The sequence below is a fragment of the Mangifera indica genome, chromosome 12 (assembly GCF_011075055.1).
Source record: "Mangifera indica cultivar Alphonso chromosome 12, CATAS_Mindica_2.1, whole genome shotgun sequence".
NCBI classification, from domain to species: domain Eukaryota; kingdom Viridiplantae; phylum Streptophyta; class Magnoliopsida; order Sapindales; family Anacardiaceae; genus Mangifera; species Mangifera indica.
Window position 1 is genome coordinate 11,019,908 of NC_058148.1, and position 18,922 is coordinate 11,038,829.

At 33.3% G+C, this 18,922-nt stretch overlaps 3 protein-coding genes across 8 annotated transcripts; 1 reads left to right on the forward strand and 2 right to left on the reverse strand.

Annotated features, from left to right (window-relative positions):
- Positions 1-925: 925 nt before the first annotated feature.
- Positions 926-3,869, reverse strand: LOC123192782 (NADH dehydrogenase [ubiquinone] 1 alpha subcomplex subunit 6-like). 2 transcript variants are annotated; one of them, XM_044605441.1, is made up of 3 exons: positions 3,574-3,869; positions 1,074-1,295; positions 926-1,043 (listed from the first exon to the last, which is right to left on the reverse strand). In XM_044605441.1, exons 1-2 carry the CDS (start codon positions 3,784-3,786, stop codon positions 1,110-1,112), a joined length of 399 nt encoding a protein of 132 aa, XP_044461376.1. In that variant the 5' UTR covers positions 3,787-3,869; the 3' UTR covers positions 926-1,043; positions 1,074-1,109. The 2 variants fall into 2 exon arrangements, with proteins under 2 accessions (XP_044461376.1, XP_044461375.1); XM_044605440.1 differs by having other exon boundaries at positions 926-1,295.
- Positions 3,870-5,849: 1,980 nt separating this feature from the next.
- LOC123192441 (peptidyl-prolyl cis-trans isomerase CYP22-like) lies at positions 5,850-11,098 on the reverse strand. The gene is made up of 7 exons (XM_044604993.1): positions 10,821-11,098; positions 10,698-10,721; positions 10,136-10,223; positions 9,208-9,300; positions 7,766-7,798; positions 7,202-7,258; positions 5,850-6,147 (listed from the first exon to the last, which is right to left on the reverse strand). The coding sequence occupies exons 1-7, from the start codon at positions 10,982-10,984 to the stop codon at positions 6,037-6,039; spliced, it is 570 nt and encodes a 189-aa protein (XP_044460928.1). The 5' UTR covers positions 10,985-11,098; the 3' UTR covers positions 5,850-6,036.
- Positions 11,099-11,631: 533 nt separating this feature from the next.
- Positions 11,632-18,163, forward strand: LOC123230261 (putative disease resistance protein RGA4). Of its 5 annotated transcripts, none has more exons than XM_044656397.1 (5): positions 11,632-13,648; positions 13,748-15,146; positions 15,230-15,280; positions 15,536-15,634; positions 17,367-18,163. In XM_044656397.1, the coding sequence occupies exons 1-2, from the start codon at positions 13,424-13,426 to the stop codon at positions 14,891-14,893; spliced, it is 1,371 nt and encodes a 456-aa protein (XP_044512332.1). In that variant the 5' UTR covers positions 11,632-13,423; the 3' UTR covers positions 14,894-15,146; positions 15,230-15,280; positions 15,536-15,634; positions 17,367-18,163. The 5 variants fall into 4 exon arrangements, with proteins under 5 accessions (XP_044512332.1, XP_044512334.1, XP_044512330.1 ...); XM_044656399.1 differs by having other exon boundaries at positions 13,752-15,146; XM_044656395.1 differs by having other exon boundaries at positions 11,632-15,146.
- The last annotated feature ends 759 nt before the right edge of the window (positions 18,164-18,922 follow it).

Genomic DNA, 18,922 nt, shown 5'->3' on the forward strand with positions numbered 1-18,922 from the left:
AAAGGACATGACACTTAATATTCATTCCATTATTTATAAATACTACCAAAATTGAATTACGAATGAAGTTAATTACTAATTTTTATCCAAATAATTGAAACAAATTTCAATGACAATAAATGATTAACAGTTTTATAAATTTATAAACAATTTTTTTATCATCACAATATTTTTACAAGCAATCAAACTAGCTTTTTTTATTATCTAATCTTGGTATATAATAATGTCCTCATAAGATTTGGGGATATTAAACAATTTTTGAGGTTTATACAAAATTAACCACACCACACCACACCACATTCGAGTACGAAAAAATTATCCCATAGTAAACTCAATTTTCAGTCATATTAAGGAAGAGAAGCAAGCTCAGTTTAAGAGCTTATCAGAAATTACCCTCATAAGAAAAGAGTGAGACTCTCAGAAAATGACTCCTTGGAAGATGAACAAGCTTCATCTGTAAGAAAATAAAAAAAATCTCTTGACAACCTTATGCTCCATTTGATGTTTTCAACAGCTACTTCTCTCATTGTAGCTCTCTCGACTTCTTCCCATTTGAGTTTGAACACACCTTAAATGGGGTACTGCTAGCCCCACAGAGATGTGTTCAAACTAAAATGGGAAGAAGTAAAGAGACCTGCAATGAGACAATAAGAACCCTTCATTCGGGGCAGAAGATGAGTCTTGAGGTCCCTGTGCCACCCTGATTGCCCTACTTACCGTTTTAACTTACATGGCTGTAAAACCAAACCACCAGGGAAATTTCAAATATACATCCCACCAGAAATAAAATGTTTTCCATGGTCGGCACTTTTTGATCCTGTGAGAGTATCGGAGTGTCTGAGTCTAAAACAAAGGACAAAAACAGCAATGCAACACAATAACAAGAAGAAGAAGCATATCATTCAGCAGCATTAACACTACCTGATTTATGGAAACACTGTGTACTACATTAAAATATAGTCATTTGGTTTCAACACTGTGCTCGAAAAAGGGCAAAGAAATGGAAGAAATTTTATCCAACAGAGAGATACACAAACAATGCTAAGTTTGTTGTCATTTGGGAGGTTTATACCCAAATGCAATCTCCATGTGGATGGATCAACCAATGTTCAAAAGTAATTGCTCTTATAAAAGTTCTTGAGAAAACTGGACATTCCCTCATCCTTAGGATCCCGGTCCTGCACAAGCCCTTCACGACCCACCACATATTGACCAATCATGTGATGCCGCTGCTTAGCATGCTCCAAAATATTGTTCAGCTCTTCTGTTCCCTTGAAAAGAAGCATATCAATCACCTACAGATTTACTAGGATCAGTACAATGGACAAATTATTTTGAAGCCAAATATATTCATACTATTTGAGTAAACTTATCACAGTTATGTACAACCACTATAGTTTATTTTCTTCAAACAATTCTATGCCTTTCAAAAGTTTAAAAGAATAAAATCTAGGATGAGAAAATGGGAAATGTAATTAGCAAGAATATAAAAGAGGCACCGTTTCAAGTGCATTACCAACAAATCTCATTTTTCTTTAGGTACTAATAGAGATTCAGCCATCAAAATTGATAATTACATGATGTGGTCCATCTAAAACCAACAAATTATGTTCCTCTTTCCTTTTCCTTTTCTACATTGTCTTTTCTTTGTGGAAGCTGTTACACATTATTCAGGATATCAGGCCACTATGGCATTGCTAACTGAAAATAGACACAATTTGAAGGTCTAAAAGGAATTGAAATACACATTAGACATTGCCAGATTCAACTTGCAGGCTACATTACAGAGAAGAAAGAAAAACCAGAGAAGTCACAAGAACTAAAGAAAAAGATCTTTCAGCAGCAAAGATATCACCGCATGATCTCAGCAATCTATGCAACTGTGCATGTAAAATTTATTACTCATAGAGGGGATCTTTGTATACCTCACACCAGTCCCCAAAAGGAAAAAAAATTTTCTCCCTCTGTTTAAACCATACACTCAAGTTAAATTCATCCTTTGTCATTATTAATATTATATAAGTACAATCAACTTAGATGCATAAATCCTAGAGCACAACAATTTCATCACATCGGTAATTTTATAAATCAGCTCCATGCATCAATAAAGTTATATAAATTACTGAAATCAAATATTATAAATGGAACACATTACAAGGTAGGCAATGAGTATATATTGAAACTTTCTCCAACGGCCAATACTATGAAGAAGCCACAAGAGGAATTCAACTTTCTTTGTACTACATGAATTAGGAGATGAACAAGGGCAGAAATGTGAGCAGAAAAAGCAAAGAGATCATCAGATGGTATTGTTTACTTACTACTACAAAGCCAATCCTCGAATGATAACCACAAGAAAACTTAAACATTTAACCAATACTCTGAAAAACACTGAACCATACACTACTGTACTGTAGCTACCACAATAAGCAAAATGTTTAACAGGAAAAGATAAGGATTGAAATCAATTTAAGTTTCACCATATCCCTGAGAAGTAACAGAAGCTTTGTCCAAAGCATTCAAAATAAACAGCTGCCCCCACCATAACATGATAAATCAGGACACCAAGAAAGCAAATTAAGGAATTTAATCAGAGATTTGCAATGCTAAGACTAATACTAAAGCTCAAAATCTGATAAAAATCTACTTTAACACCTAAAGTATCTACCTTAAAACCTAAAGTAAACTCTTGAACGAAGAGGTTGAACCAAAGCTTGACAAGCTACAACCCATAGGACTCCCAGAAAATAATGATTGAAAAAAACTATATTGGTAACCTCCCTGCTACTCCGATCAAAATGTAGAATTCTCCATGTTTAAGTGAAAAAGATCAGCCGGCTGAGAATATACACCAGGAAGTTCATGTATTTTCAAAAGTGAAGAAAAGTTTGATTTTGCGTATATAAAACTATAATTTTCTTTAAACAATATCTGAAAATGAAAACACAACTTTGCTATATTTCTAAGATAAAAATGAAACACGGTAATAAAATAAGAATGAAAACACTGAACACATCATTTTCTTTTCGCTATTTGTATATTTTCAATGTTTATTGTTAAATACAACATAATTTTTTCTGTCATAAAACGTGAAGCTGGTAAGTGAACAAGTATTGCACATATAACAGTAAAGAATGGAAATCGAAAACCGAAAAGGGAAACCACAACAAACTCACCCTATTCACACAGGTAAATTCTGAAAGTGTTTGAACCGCGGAAAGACCACCAAAAGAAAATTCTCTTGTTTCTAATAAACTACAAATAGCCTTTACGAGGCCCAAAATTGAGAGCCAACAATTAGAAAACCTCACTTGAGCAAGGTAATACAAGAACCCTTTATTTCCAAATCAATCGATTCAAAATAGAAATAACTTAGTTCCAATTTCACTCAACACAAGCATAAAGTTTTCGGTTTTCTTTTACTTTTCTCTCATTTTTCTATTAATTAAATTAAGCAGAATATCAAAAATATTTAATTACCATAACATTTTAATAAAATAAAGAAAACGAAGAAATGACGTTTCGTATCAATTAGAAATATAGATATCAATTTAATCGAACAAAAATCGAAACCTTAGGGTTTGTGATGTGCGCGTTCTTGCGGATCTCGGAGGCGATAGTGGAGCGGAGCTGAGACTTGGAAACGATGTCGTCGAGGTTGTAGATTTTCATTACAGAAGGTATTGATCTGCACGAAGTCCTAAAGAAGTCGAAAACGCGGCTACGAGCTTCCTCCAGGCTCGCCGAGTTTGGTGGCACCTTCACCGCTCTGGCTGTGAACGCCATTTATAATTCAACTCTACCCAACTCACTGAGTCACTGACTCGCTCGGCCTCCGCTTCTGGATTGACAGTGAGAGAGTTATTATGTTTCGGGTGGCAAAAGTGCAAATGAATAGTTCAAGTGACGTGTGGGGAGCACGAGCGGGACGACGCCGTTTAGAACGCTATGTAGAATGACTCCGATTGGATGCACCCGTATTTCCGTCTGACATTAAAATTTAGTAAAAGATTATTAATAACGAAAATTCAATTTACTCATTAATTCTAATAAAAAAAATACTTCCCATTTATTTATATAATTTTAAAAAATTTAATCTTCAATAATAATAATAATAATAATAATGCTAGTTATTTCAATTAGACAAAATTGAAAATTTGAAGTTACATATTCCTTGTATATTTATCTATCACTTGATTGGTCAACTATAATTAGTTGAGAGAATATTTTTTCCTACTAGACATGAGTAGGGTTGGATTCGAATTGAATCTATTCGAAATCGAACTTAACTCGAACGAGTCCGAAATAAGTCAATCCTATACGAGCTCTGTTGAGTTCGAATTACTCGTCAAATTTTTTAATGAAAAATTTTAATATAAAATGACGTCGTTTTAATCAATATGTATTAGAACGACGTCGTTTTAATAACGAAAAATGAGTTGAACCGAATTCAAACAGAGTTTAAGTTTGACTTTCACGAGCTCGAACTCAGTTATATATAAATCGAATCGAACTCAAACTCGATTCGAATCCAACCCTAGACATGACAAAGGATTAGTCTTCTTAAGTTGATATTTATGTAAAGAATATGGTTTTTAGATTTCGATTATACTTGTCTAGTTTGAATGATTATTTTCCATCCATACTATGATGAATCATGAAACAATAAATTTTTATTTTTTAAATTTAAAAATTTTATTTATTAATTCATTATCCTCTTTCACCAGTGAATTTCATTTGATTTTAATAAAAATTTTTGTCTTTTTTTGTTAATATAATGACAAAAATATTCTAATATATAATATAAATATCAAATATTAATATACCCTTAATTTTATTGAAATTATGAAAATTTTGTATTTTTTCATTTTTTTCTCTCTCACCACCGCTACTTAGACTACTTGATAACACTATAGCCATTAACTTATACTCCTAACAATCAAAATTAAATGTTTACAAAATTCCATTATCGAGAATAAGAAAGGGATAAAGACTTAAGTTATATATAAAATATTATTTGTGCTGATTATCAATTTAACATTGACTAAACTCCTTTTTTTCCCTTGAGAAAAGAAGAGACACTCCTCTATTTGTCATTAGTTCTATCTTGAATAAGCTTTCATCAAAGATTGAAGAGGTAAATCCAACATTCAATAAGGCAACATGAGATTTTGAATATAGCAAAAATGGTCAACCTTCAATAGAACATTATAAAAGGGACAAATTCTATGCTATGCCTAAGTAGTGCTATCATAACATGCACATCAAACAAATTTCTCTCCATGCGTAAAATTTTCTAATGTGTTTTCATAAAATCATGTACACACATTGAATCCCCTTAAACATTATACTTAGGGCTCAAATATCGCTTTCGCCCAGTCAAAAATGCCCTAACTTTTAGATTCACTTTAAACATGTTTTGGTACTACTAGGTACCTCAATATCCCTTACAACTCGAGTGAGAAATAGACAAATAGCCTTTTATCCTACTTACCAAAAAGATTATAATATAATTAAAACAATATTCTAATAAATGACTTTTTTAATACTCTTATTATATGCCCTAATTGCTGAATTTGATAATTCTCCATGAAAGAAAGAATATCTTAAAACTATAATAAATATTGCAAATTCAAAAGTTACATCACTTATAACACATCATTTAAAATAAAACTAATAAAATAATATGTTAAAAAAACAGAAGAAAAAAAAAATTCAAAAATATATCTTCAGAATTCACAACTCCAATATAAGGGGTTAACTATTTTACTCTCGGATAGTTAACCTGAGAATTCGAAATAAGCCATATCCAAGTATATTTCAAAAAGAAAAAAAATTCTATAGGTATCTATGCAATAAAAATATGCATTAGATGTCAAATCCTCAGGCAATTTACAAAGTAAAATTAAACAATAAGACACTTTTTCATAATGCATAAGTTTTTCTGAAATAAAAAAAACTATATATTTTTTTTGTTACAGAATATATATAATTTTTTTTGGTTGAACCTCAGTGGTATTTTCTTCATTTCACCTGTTACATTTCTCCACATTCTGCAATACTGCAAGCCAGTTTTGGCCGGTTGTTGGGTCCAGTAGCCACATTCTCAATCTTCCTGACAACCAAAAGACCGTCTCCAAGCACTCTCTGTAAGCAAGTATCAAAGAGAATGGCAGGTTAAGCAGAAGAGCAGATTCACTAATGGGAACAAAGCTATATATTAGGTTCTTGTTCCTTCAAGGCTAGGCCTGAATAACTCAACAGAGACAAAAATAGGCAACTATTTACACTATTTTTATAAAAAGGTCAATATAACAAAGTATATATATTATCCAAATTTAACTAAAAACAATGATTCAATTTGACACAACACAAGCTGAGTAACACTTTGGTGTTTTGGTTTGAGAAAGTCTTTCCAGGTTTATGTTTTCCACATGAAATTACCCCGTCAATGTGTATCAAGATTGAAATTAAAGACAACTGTGTCTTCTCTGATTTTACTAATCCAGTAGTGAAAATTATATTAGGTGACGGTATTTTAAATCCTGAATTGGGAAGATATACTTTTCCTCCTAGCAAATAGCACTTCTCCACTTTCAACTAATCTTACCGTCAAAATACCCTTGAATCTAATAGCAAAAGCCTTTTTTATCTTCACTGGTCTCCATATTCACTGGATTTGTCGAGTTTTGGTATTTAAAAGTTGTTTGAAATCTACGATTGGCCAAAACTAGTCTTCAACACTTAAAATCCACCTAACCCATTTTATAAGTACAATTTCTAATGATACTTATGTAGATAGGTGTTTAAAATTGGTTGTTTGAATTAACTTTTAGGCGAAGATATTGAAAATTGAAGGATTTTGATGATTTTTACAACATTTAGAACTGCATATTGTTTGAATTTGGCAAGATTCAACAGTTATATCCTAAGTAGGATTTTGATGATTTTTACATATTCCTTTTCAGAAATTTGAAAGATACATCCCAAGTAGATGATCTTAAGAGAATTTGAATCTTCAAGTAAGAATTAAAATATTAAATGCATTATCAACATAAATATGTCGTCAAACTATTGCAGATATAAAATATAAAAGACCATAAGAAAAATATATAGACAAACGTTAGATGGTACATACAATAACATCTAAAACAAAACAAATATGTGTGTACATTGAAAAAGAAAAGATTAGAGAACATACCCCAAATACAACATGCTTATTGTCAAGCCAATCACATTTTGCACAAGTGATAAAGAACTGAAATTAAATAAAGCAATGATTCAGAAGTTAACAAAATTACGAGATGATAGAAATTTGAAGAATCTTTACAACATGTCCTTCCAGTAATAATGTTGAATTCTCAAGTTGTAGAGAAATATTAAAATAAATTCATAAACAAATTTTATGCTCAACACTTTTGGGTAAAGCCTATTCACATGCAGAATAGAAAAAGAAAAATGCATATGACAATGCCAATGAATATGGTACACCATTGCACCTTTGCAAACGTAATCAATGTAACTACATCTGAACGGAGAAGTATATTTTTAAGCAATTCTCGCATGGCCACTACAATATCAGTCAGCCCAGTTACATAGAAATGCAATCTACTAGAAACATGTACCTAACAGTTTAAAATCCAGATACTTGGTAACAAAATTAAAAAATAATTGATTTGAAAAAACTTGTGTGCATGCCTGCAACCCCCACAAGTGCATGTGAGCATGAAAAAGGAAGGGGAAAGTGGGAAGGTTGATAAAGTACCTGACATCCATTGGTATTTACTCCACTATTTGCCTGAAACATGAGCACAGAATACAATTTCAGAGTAGGAAGTAGGATCCCATCATTAAACTCAAAATATTTACAGCAAATTCAGAAGAAAAGACAGGAGGTTCTCCATGCAAATACAGGCATTCAAAGAGGTTGACGACAGATATTTCAACCAAATCTATATGCTGGAAGACACAACTCTAATTTCTTGTTCAGTTCTCACATGTAAACATTAGATGTTATCCTAAGGGAAAAGGGGAATTAAACCTTATATGAGTGAAGAAGGCATTAGAAGATTAAAAATCTTTTTACAGTATAATTCCTTCATAAGAAAATTTTTTTCACTGTGTAATTTGTCATTTTATAGAAGATAAATTTCATTTACTACTCTGAAGATTTGGCCTACTTATAGCCGGATACTCTCACTTAGATAATTGACAGAAACCAGTGAAGTTTCTGATAAATTCAAGAAACATCAAAGTAGACCCTGATGATTTTTAAGGAAGTATAAAATGATTTTCAAAACAGACAAGAGAAGACTTCTCATAAACTATAACAATGAGGGTTTGTTGTGGTTTTAACTGAATCTCAGAAAAGGACAGTACAATTTTCATCTAAATAATTCTTACTAAGAAAAATATTGTAAATTTGTTAGAACTCGTATATACATTTCCCGCAGGAAAAGAGGAAGTAAAAAAGAGAAGACTTTTAGCTCTTGGAAAAGGGACCAGGAGACCATTGCTCTAATGCAAAATCAACCACAGAAAATAGGGAGACGAGGCAAAACAAAGGAAAAAGAAAAAGAAGTAGCTGTGGAAAAAGTTGTAAAAGGGAGTAGGTGCTACAGAAGAGAAAAAGGTGCAACAAATGAAGGAATGTGGGGAGAGAGTGGTTCTCTCTGAAGCTGAGCATGTACAGTGGAGACTCAACTGAGTTTTGTGGATTTCTTTTTGTGATTAATCTGTTACTGGAATTGTAATTTGACTAGCAGTTGTAATCAAACATAGTCATTGAAAATATTCATTGTATTGAAGAATTGATTTTGTAAACTTCACTAAGAAATATTCAATACAATACATATTTTCATCATCTACTTTGATTGTGTTACATTTCTTTTTCTATTACATTGCTTTGCATGCCCTTGCTGCTGTTGTTAATGGTTTGCTGGAGATTGGGGGTAGTGCAGAAGAGGTAGCCCAGGGAAGGTTATGCAGTCAGCTATCGACCCAGGTATCCATCAAAATTCCATTCAATAGTTTAGAGATTTGCTCTAATTACATAAAAGTTTTAGAAATACGAAAGCATCACACCTGATGTTCCAATATGCTTATTGTTTGTGTTCTTTATTTTTCCTAATGATTATTAATGCTAAAGTGTGGGACTTGCAGCTACTAGTAGAACAAAATTTAATTATCTAAGAAGGAAAAATATACCATTGATAATAGACCAGGACCAGTGTGTTTGGCAATAAAATTCTCATCCTCGAATTTATGTCCATAGATAGAAGTACATCCACTGCCATCGCCCTGCAAAACAAAATTCAACTGGTAAGCTTAGCAAAAATATCAATAGCTTACAAGATTCAGGACAACTTATCAGAATAATTATTTGACCTGAGATGGAAGGTTCTAATATCAGTTTAAATAAAGCAGAACAAATGCCTACACTATGGACTTCTAGAAATAAACAATGCACCCTTTCATTATTTACCAATAACCCATCCTCCCCACTTCTATTTAAAAGTCTGCCAAATTGTTTTTCCGACCATAGTCATTCAGGAAGAACAGTGAACAAGCCACAATAAATCGCCCAAGAAAAAATTTTGATACAAAATGTAATAATTAAAAGAAATATCGAGCTCCAAAGTTTTTTTTATAACAAATGCACATGAATGTTGGAGTAGAGTTTGCGAAGGAAAAATAAAGAAAATTTACAAATCAAAAGGTAAGAATATGTGTTCTGAATTAAAGTAAAAGATGAGAATCATGAGACAGCACACTAGAATTGCTTAAGTAACTAGTAAATTTTGTGCATTATATATATTAAAAATATACTGCCCAAAAAAGTTGGTTTGTAAAATTATATGAGAGTTTTAAACTATTAAATGTTATCATTAAGAGATATGCAGTCACAAATTTGCTTCCTTTCTCAAAATGCTATGGCGAACCTTTACTTCACTTCAAATAAAAAGGAAACATAAATATCCTTCCAATCCCCAGGGATATGCATCTTCCAGTATACTCAGGGAAGAAAAAATAGCCAAGACAGTGTCAAAAGTTATTCATGGGTTAACTTCATTCATAGAGTAATTGGAATGATAAAACAAAAAAAAGCTTAAATGCAGGAGTTGACGGAACCAACCTTCACAAAATCACCAGCTTGAATCATAAAATCCTTGATCACTCTATGGAACTGGCACCCCTTGTAACCAACAGGCAATCCAGCTTTTCTGTTATTTCAATCCAACAGATGAGTAGAAGACACGTTAATCAAATAAGTAGTCTTATATGATACCAAATACAATAGCATTCACCAACAGATGAGTAGACAACAAGTATTACTGACTCAAAAAACGCAGTCTGTGCATCGAAATTTACCCCTATTTACGGGCCTTGGTCACCAGCCACAAAAATTTTCAGAATTTATACATAGGCACAATCAAATCCATCTATTAAAATTCATATTCCACTTAGGCCCCTTCATTTAAGAACACTTACAGTTTAGCTCCCAAAGTGAAACAGATAAGTCAACTAGCATATATCACCATAGCAACAAATACGAGGGAAACAACAAGAAATTACTTTAAGGAAAAAAAATTAGTTGACATCAACGATGAACCCATGATCATTAACGGTAAACATTACAGGATATAAGAACTAGTTTTTATGTAACGAGACAACTAGAAAACACAAAAGCCAGATACCTGTACTCACCGGTGCACAATTGCCTGCCAAACAAGAAAAAGCAAGCGAACTTGAAAAGTGTTGTCGGAATAGATATAAGCAGAAGAACAACTAGGACAAGAAAGGAGGAAAGGTGAAATGACCTGAAATTTTCGGCGGTTTTAGGGGCAATGTCGGCGAAGAGTTCCATTTTGATACGACCGGCAGGAATTGTACCGATAGTAATGTCAAAGAAGACGCTTGGATTCTTAGGGTTTGGAGGCCGCACGTGCCACTCCACTCCTCCGCCATTGCCGCCAGACGCCATCGGTAGCTTTCACTTCCGCACCGATTCTCTCTTTCTTTCTGCAAATAGGGTATGGGTTTTACTATTTAGGAAAACACGTGCTTGCCATTGATTGGTTAGATTTAATATTTGGAATTCGCGCCACCTCTGTATTTTTTTGAGTTTGTCAGATACAGACTTTATTTTTAAATAATATTTTTTTATTGTATTACAATTTACAATCCATCTTAATTATTTTATTTAAATATTTTAAAAATAATTATTTAAATAGTTTTTATATTTTTTATTATATTAATTAAAAATAAAATTATTTTTATAAAAAACTAATAAATAAAAATATAATTATTATAAAATTAAAATAATTAAAATAATAAAAAAAAAAATAAAATTCTATTTTATATTATTTATCATACTATTATAAAAAATTACCCATCGTATCACCATTATTAAATAAAATAAAAATTACTATTGTGAACCCAACCACGCATGACATGACCCAAGTTTTCCTGCTACGCTGTTATAGCAGACATCGAATAAGGGAATTAACCAATGCATTCGAACATTCATCGTTAACAAACAGAAGTCAAAACGGAACAAGGTCAAAGTTGTCGGTAGACGTGGAAGAAAAAGACATATAAATATGATTAATTATTAAAAATCTTACAATCTTCACTCTTCAATCTTCATCCACAAATCGAACCTGACAAATAATTTCATAATTTACTTAGCATTGCGAGCTGCAATCGTCAATGGCAGATGGACTGGTATTTGACGCTGCTTGGAAGCTCTTGGAATTGTTGGGATCCCGAGCTTTTCAAGAAGTCGAACTGGCCAGTGGAGTCGGTGACGAGATTAGAAAGCTCAAAGACACTGTCGAAACAATCAAAGCCGTACTTCTTGATGCCGAAGAGCAGCACAACAAAAAGAACCATCAAGTGACGCTTTGGCTTCGGAGGCTGAAGGATGCTTTTTACGATGCCGATGATTTGTTGGACGATTTTGCCGAGGTACTGAAGCAACAAGAGGCGACAAGTGAGGTGCGGATTTTCTTCTCTAAATTTAATCAGATTGCATATAGTCTTAAAATGGCGCACAAAATTAAGACTATTAGGAAGAGATTGGATGATATTGCAAAGGATATGAGCCAATTCCACTTTCTTAAGAATTTTGATGAGAAGCCGATTTTCAACATTGGGAGAGAGCAAACGCACTCTTTTGTTCGAGAAGAAAAGGTGATAGGGAGGGATGATGATAAAATTAGAATAATAGAGCTTTTGTTAGAGTCAAATTATGTTGAGAACGTTTCTGTTATTCCTATTGTTGGAATTGGGGGAATAGGAAAGACCACACTTGCTCAACTTGCCTATAATGATGAGAAGATTATTAATCATTTTGATTTGAGAATGTGGGCGTGCATATCCGATGACTTTGACGTGGGGTTAATTGTAAAGAAGATAATTAAATCTGTGAATCCTAGGGAGGTAGAAAAACTTGATAAACTTGAAATGGATCAACTGCAGAAATGTCTTCGGGAAGAGATTGATGGAAAAAAATACTTGCTAGTTTTGGATGACTTATGGGATGATGAGAATCCCCATAAATGGAGTGAATTGAAAGATTTATTAATGGGTGGTGCACGAGATAGTAAAATACTTGTAACCACTCGTAATGAAAATGTTGCTAGGATTACTAGTAAGTTTCCATCTCAAGGCTTGAGAAGACTTGATGAAGACGAATCTTGGTCTTTATTTATGCAAATAGTGTCTGAGTATGGGATAGATCTAAAATGTTCAGAACTAGTGGCAATTGGAAAGGACATTATAGCAAAGTGTGCTGGAGTTCCCCTTGCCATAAGGACAATAGGACACTTACTCTGCAATCAACAGACCAAAAGTGATTGGTTGCAGTTCAGGGACAGTGAACTATCAAAAATAGCTCCAGAAGGAAGTGGTATTTTACCTGTTCTTAGACTCAGTTATGATCATCTCCCATCATATTTAAAACAATGCTTTGCATATTGGCATTGTTTCCAAAAGACTATGATATCCCAAGGCAGAAACTAATATGCCTTTGGATGGCACAGGGGTTTCTTCATTCACCAAACAAGAATAAATGTCCAGAAGATGTTGGCAACGAGTATTTTATGAACCTACTTTCAAGGTCATTTTTTCAAGATCCAGAATATGATGAATTGGGCAATATAACCACATGCAAGATGCATGATCTCATGCATGATCTTGCACAATCAGTTGCAGGAGGTGAATGCACTATGGCAACTTTGGATGGGGAAAATTTTAATGAAATAGTACATTTTGTTTCATTTAAATATTCTGACATTGATTTGGTGCATCTTGTAAAATTCCATCAATATTATTTAGATCAAACCATATAAGGGCTATTTCTTTCCCATGCAATCTATTTTTATTTGTGGAAGAATTGAATCAGTCCAATTTTAAAAAAATGTTATCAAGGTTCAAGTGCTTGCATAGCTTGAACTTAAGTGGATCAAGGGTTAGAGAGCTACTGAGTTCTATTGGTAAGTTGAAACATCTACGATATCTTGATCTTTCTTATAATGCGGATATTAAGAAGCTTCCTACTTCGCTCACGAGGCTAAGGAATTTGCAAACACTTGATCTCTCTGGTTGTGGGATTAATGAATTGCCTAGAGATATTGAAAAAATGGTGAGTCTTAGGCATCTTATTGATAAATGTGATGATTTGATTATCATGCCATGCAATTTGGGGTTATTGACCAATCTTCAAACTTTACCATTGTTTAAGGTAGGAAGGAGCAATGGATCAACTTTCCAAAAAAATTGTGAGTTAAGTGAATTAAATGGGCTGAATAGTTTGAGAGGAAAGCTAACAATCAAGAATTTGGAACACATGGAAAAAGCCACGACACCAACATTGGCCATCTTAGAAGCGAAGCAGTATCTTCAGTCCCTTAAATTAAAGTGGGAGCCAATTGATGATAATGTTGTTAGTGATGATAGAGGAGAGGTTAGGATTGATGAAATATTGTTAGAAGGCTTGAAACCACACCCAAATCTCAAAAGATTGTCTATATTTTGTTTTGGGGGTGTGAAGCTTTCTAGTTGGCTTTCCTCCATCACAAATCTAACTTCAATTAACTTAGTTGATTGTGAGAGGTGCCAGCATATCCCACCACTGGAACAGTTACCGTATCTTAAAATATTGTCTCTTAGGGGCTTACATGATTTGGAGTATGTTTCAGATCAAGGAATGGATAGTTCTTCTTGCACACCATCAACAACATTCTATCAATCTCTTAAGGAGCTCAAACTCACGGATTGTTCTAAATTACTAGGATGGTGGAGGAGAGATAAAGATAATGATGATGATGGAGAAATGACTTGGTTGATTGAGCTACCTTCTTTTCCCTGTCTTTCCAAATTAACTATCAATGGTTGCCCTAAGCTGACCTCCATGCCTCTATATCCATCTTTGGAAGAATTGTATTTGGAAGATACCAGCTCAAAGCCATTGCAACAAACGATGAAGTTGGTGACTGGTGTAGCAGTAGCTCCATCTACTTCCTCGTGTTTTTTGGTTCCTCTCTCCAGATTAAAGTCTATGTCAATTGAATGTGTTTGGGATTTAGAAGTTTTACCAGAGGAAGGAGTGAAAAAGCTCACTGCTCTCACAGATTTAAAAATTGTATCATGCCCGACACTTTTTCAGCTGTTTCGAGGCATAGGACACCTCATTTCCCTCCAGAATATCATTATTCGAGATTGTCACGACTTTTTTGATGAGGACAATTATGACATGCAATGGCAGGGTCTTAGGAGCCTTTGTTGTTTACGATTGTCTGGGCTTCCAGCAATGGAGTCCCCCCCATTGGGGCTTCTGCAGCATCTCGTGATCTGGGACTGTCATAATTTGCTTGTTCTACCGGAGTGAATGTGCAATTTAACATCCCTTGAATATCTTGAAATTGTGGGTTGCCACAATCTGATATTTCTAGCAGAAGGAATGCAATTACGAAGGTTGTCTATTTTCGAATGTCCCCAATTGTCAAAAAGATATGGAGACCGCAGGGGTGATGGCTGGCTAGAGATTGCTCATATCCCAAATATTATTATTGATTTGAAGTTGATTCAAAAGGAAGGCTGCTATCTATTGAGTGAAGAAGGATGCTCTTCTCCTTAGCTTGGTACTTTTCTTCTTTGCATTATCTTTATTTATAAATTAATAACTTGACCCTTTTTTTAGCTTGTTTTATTTTTTGTGCAACAGACATCAAAACTCGCTGCTGATGTGATTTTTGCAATTGCAAGAAACTAAGAGGTGCATATTTCTCACTCTCACCTGTGTTTTAACATTTTCATGGGTTGTACTAACTTGATTGTCAGCATTTGATTTGCAATATGTTACACATGCTGATTATTTCTCCAACAAAATAATTTAAATGTAGATATCTTTTATCATTGTCTAGGCAACAAGTCTCTAGTTAGTCAAATTTGACTCTTTAACCATACTTAATATCTGCCAATTGTACAAGACTCCAGACAATTCATGTCTTTTCTGTTTTGAATATTACAGAGCTGAATTTGGGATGATTACTTGCTCATCTTTAGGAAGACAGAATTAATGAATTTGTCCTCAGATCTGTGGCTTACCAAATACCAACAATTTGTCTAGGTAATCATCCAAATCTTATTTTTCTTCTTTGTCTAGCTTTGTACAAGATGATTACTTATATATGTCACAAAAGCTATATTCCTTTTTATTTTACTTGTTTTTTGTGCAGTATGCAAATTTAATTAATTTTGATTTTAGACTCATGCATAACATAAAACACTCTCAAGATTATTTTGGTTCTTTGATTTTGCACTCAATTCAGCAAATCAGTTTGTTTGAAGACTTCAACAGCTTCATAATTCTTTTTTAACAATATGAAAATGAATTTCTTTTCTCTACCTTGTCTCACACATTAGCATTGTCTTTGTTGATGGAATTTAACCAGCTTAGTTTTGAACCTCTCTATAAAATCATTCAGAATTAGTATTTCTTTTCTCCTTATTCAGCATGTCACTGACTCAAGGCAAAAACGATGATGGTTTTCATATCTGTATTATCATTTATCTACACTTTGCAGTTATTCTTCACTGTAACAAACACTAAATTGATTTGGTGATGCACAAGATTGCTCTGTGGATTCTTGGGATGCATAGAGTGGAGAAGTAGTAGTTCAGGAGAAAATCATTTCTGACAGCTGCACACCATGAATCTTTAATGTGGATATTATTTTTGCATTTTATTTTATATAAAACCTTCTAATGTTTTTGAACATTAGGTCAATATATTAGTGATATTTTTCTTATAATATCACTTTTTTCTAAAATAATTATAATAATTTACTGGTGTAGTTTAGAAATTTATCCAACTTTATCAAGAAAGTTTCTATTGAGTGAAAGATGCTAACATAGCAGAGTGAGTTGGTCAGGATCACCCACTTCCTAGAGCTTAATTTTTATACATTCCGAATAAAATTTCATAACTCTTTTCTTCATCTTGGTTTTTTGCTCATGAATAGGACATACCATGTTATTCTCTCTGCTCTATGATCCTCCATTTTTCTTTAGGGGGGTTTAAATATACTAGGAACCCAGCCAACTAAGGCACTAACAGAGCAGTAATTTGTAACCACAACTGTTTAACTAGAAATATAAGCCAAACAACACCAGGAAGACTGTAAAAATAATACCAACATATGACTGCTATTTTAGATGTTCTAAGAAGAATTCTAATATTTACGCTACAATTCTCTTAGCAGTAGAAATTGGAAATCTAAGCAATGAATTAAAATTATAAACTAGCAATTCAAGGAGCTGGGACCCCCCTCAGCCAACGGCTACCCAGACCATTTTAATAACCTCCTCTCCTTTTCTCTCTTTCTTTTTCCCTGTTTATTCCACCATCTCTAACTAACTTCCCAAACTTCCACTCTAAGCAATCCTTGTGGCCTTCCCTTATCATTTGAGATCTTCTAAAATCTCCCTTAGTTCCACATTCTTTTCCTGATCAGTTCTCCTAGCAGCAGCTCCCCGTCTCCTACTATACACCTTAAAGGAAGTGGTCTTAACAAAATATTAATCAATTTTTATGTTATACAAAAGTCGAGTAAGACTTGCTAGAATTGATCACAAATTCTCCGGTGCTCTTTTAGCATGGGGGGTAATGCACTAAGGCAAGGGAAACTTTGACTAGTAAATGTCACAAATATACTTTCTCATTCTTTTGGTATTTTCCTATGTATTAAATGCGTGGGAGGAAGATATTCTCCCAGAATTGTTGAGATGAAACTGATTGTTATTCCTTTACTTTTCTTCTGTCCTTTAACAGTACTTAATTCTTTATGCACCTTCTGCAGTTGTAATGATCATTCTGAATGCTGGAGGATTGAATGCATCAGTTGCTGGGTGGTTTAGGATTGGTTCTGGGTTCAGTCATGGCTTTTTGATTTCTGCTGCATGCAAATAACCACAATGCCAAAGGGTTCAAAACTTCATTTCCATTGGCCATCTTTTTTCTACTGAATTTTAAAAGGCAATTCTTCAAAGAAGTCTTTACTTTGTAAGGAGATACGCTCATTGACCTGCAGATGCTTTACAGTTTAAATAATGAACCATGCTGCTGTTCTAGTGGATTCCCAATTTTCTGGTTGCTGGTCACTGGTTCCTTGTGTTGAAGGACTGACTCCTTCAACGTCTGCTAAATTAAATTGGTGAATAGATTTTCTGTATTTAATTTGTTGCAAACTGAACTTTGCTTATGGTTGGCAGCTCCTGAAATCAGGTTTGCAAGTTCTTTTGTGCCTGCCTTTCATTGTTTCTGAACATGAGTACTGAAATCTACACGCAGCCATTTGAAGAATTTTACACGTATTCTATCATTCCAGCTAGAATGCAGACCCATCTGAGGGGTTATTTCTAAGAAAATGGTGAAACATGAAGAAATTAATGTTTATGCAGCTGCTGCAAGTTGTGTCAAAATGGCTACGGAGTACACGGCCTCTTTTCCCCACTTGCTGCGCTTGTGAACATTGTGGACTCTCAGCTGGCCAATTTCCCCCGTCATATGGCGTTCTTTTCTTGCTTTCAATGAGGCCCGTCAATTGGTCGGGCTAGCATTATTTGATCTGAAAAGAAAAAAAGAAACAGTTTCAAACTGAAAAAAAAAAAAAAAAAAAAGCTGCCATCTGTGGCCGTTCCAATTGTTTTTAATAGTATAAAAGAGTAATATTATGTATATATATTTTTTATATATTGATAATGTATTATTATATGATTGTATATTATTTTATCTAAATTTAAAATCATTCAATCATATTATGATTAATCATTTGTATATTCTAATTATGTATAAAAAAATATACACATAATTTTATTGCTTGTGAAATTGTCTTTTAATATTACAGTATTTTGTAATTTCAAATATTTAATATGGATAGTTTTGTTTTTACCATTTTGAAAATCAACCTGAGAAATAATGTAAATTTTAAAAGTTAATTAGGGCACCTTTTTAAAAAAAAAAAAATTTTATAATAATTACATATAATCAGTTTTAAATATAGTTTTACTAACAAAGTGACATTGCATCCAAGAATGGGGATGTGCGGTAAATAAAATTTATAAAAATATAAATAAATAAGTATTGAACTTCCAGTAAATAGCATAGAAGAAAGAAAAAACATTTTCTTTATATTTGACGATATAATTTTTACCTTAATCTCTATCGCAATCGAGTTTATGTAAGCTTACACAATAATAGTTACTTCATTGGAGAAAATGGTCCCCTCAAAGTTCTGATTTAACCAGCACTAATCAAGGGAAACATATGTGCTCATGCTTACGCTTGAAGACCAAAATTTCTAGCATTAATTCTTAAATTGAAAATGGATAAATAATTACTTTCATATTGGATATT

Coding starts and splice junctions, on each gene's coding strand:
- LOC123192782 (XM_044605441.1), bottom strand. CDS start 3,786: ATGGCGTTCACAGCCAGAGCGGTGAAGGTGCCACCAAACTCGGCGAGC. Junction 1,296..3,573: donor CGCACATCACAAACCCTAAG/GTTTCGATTTTT, acceptor GTAAATCTGTAG/GTGATTGATATGCTTCTTTT.
- LOC123192441 (XM_044604993.1), bottom strand. CDS start 10,984: ATGGCGTCTGGCGGCAATGGCGGAGGAGTGGAGTGGCACGTGCGGCCT. Junction 9,301..10,135: donor AAGCTGGTGATTTTGTGAAG/GTTGGTTCCGTC, acceptor TTTGTTTTGCAG/GGCGATGGCAGTGGATGTAC. Junction 7,799..9,207: donor GTCCTGGTCTATTATCAATG/GTATATTTTTCC, acceptor CTCATGTTTCAG/GCAAATAGTGGAGTAAATAC.
- LOC123230261 (XM_044656395.1), top strand. CDS start 13,424: ATGTTATCAAGGTTCAAGTGCTTGCATAGCTTGAACTTAAGTGGATCA.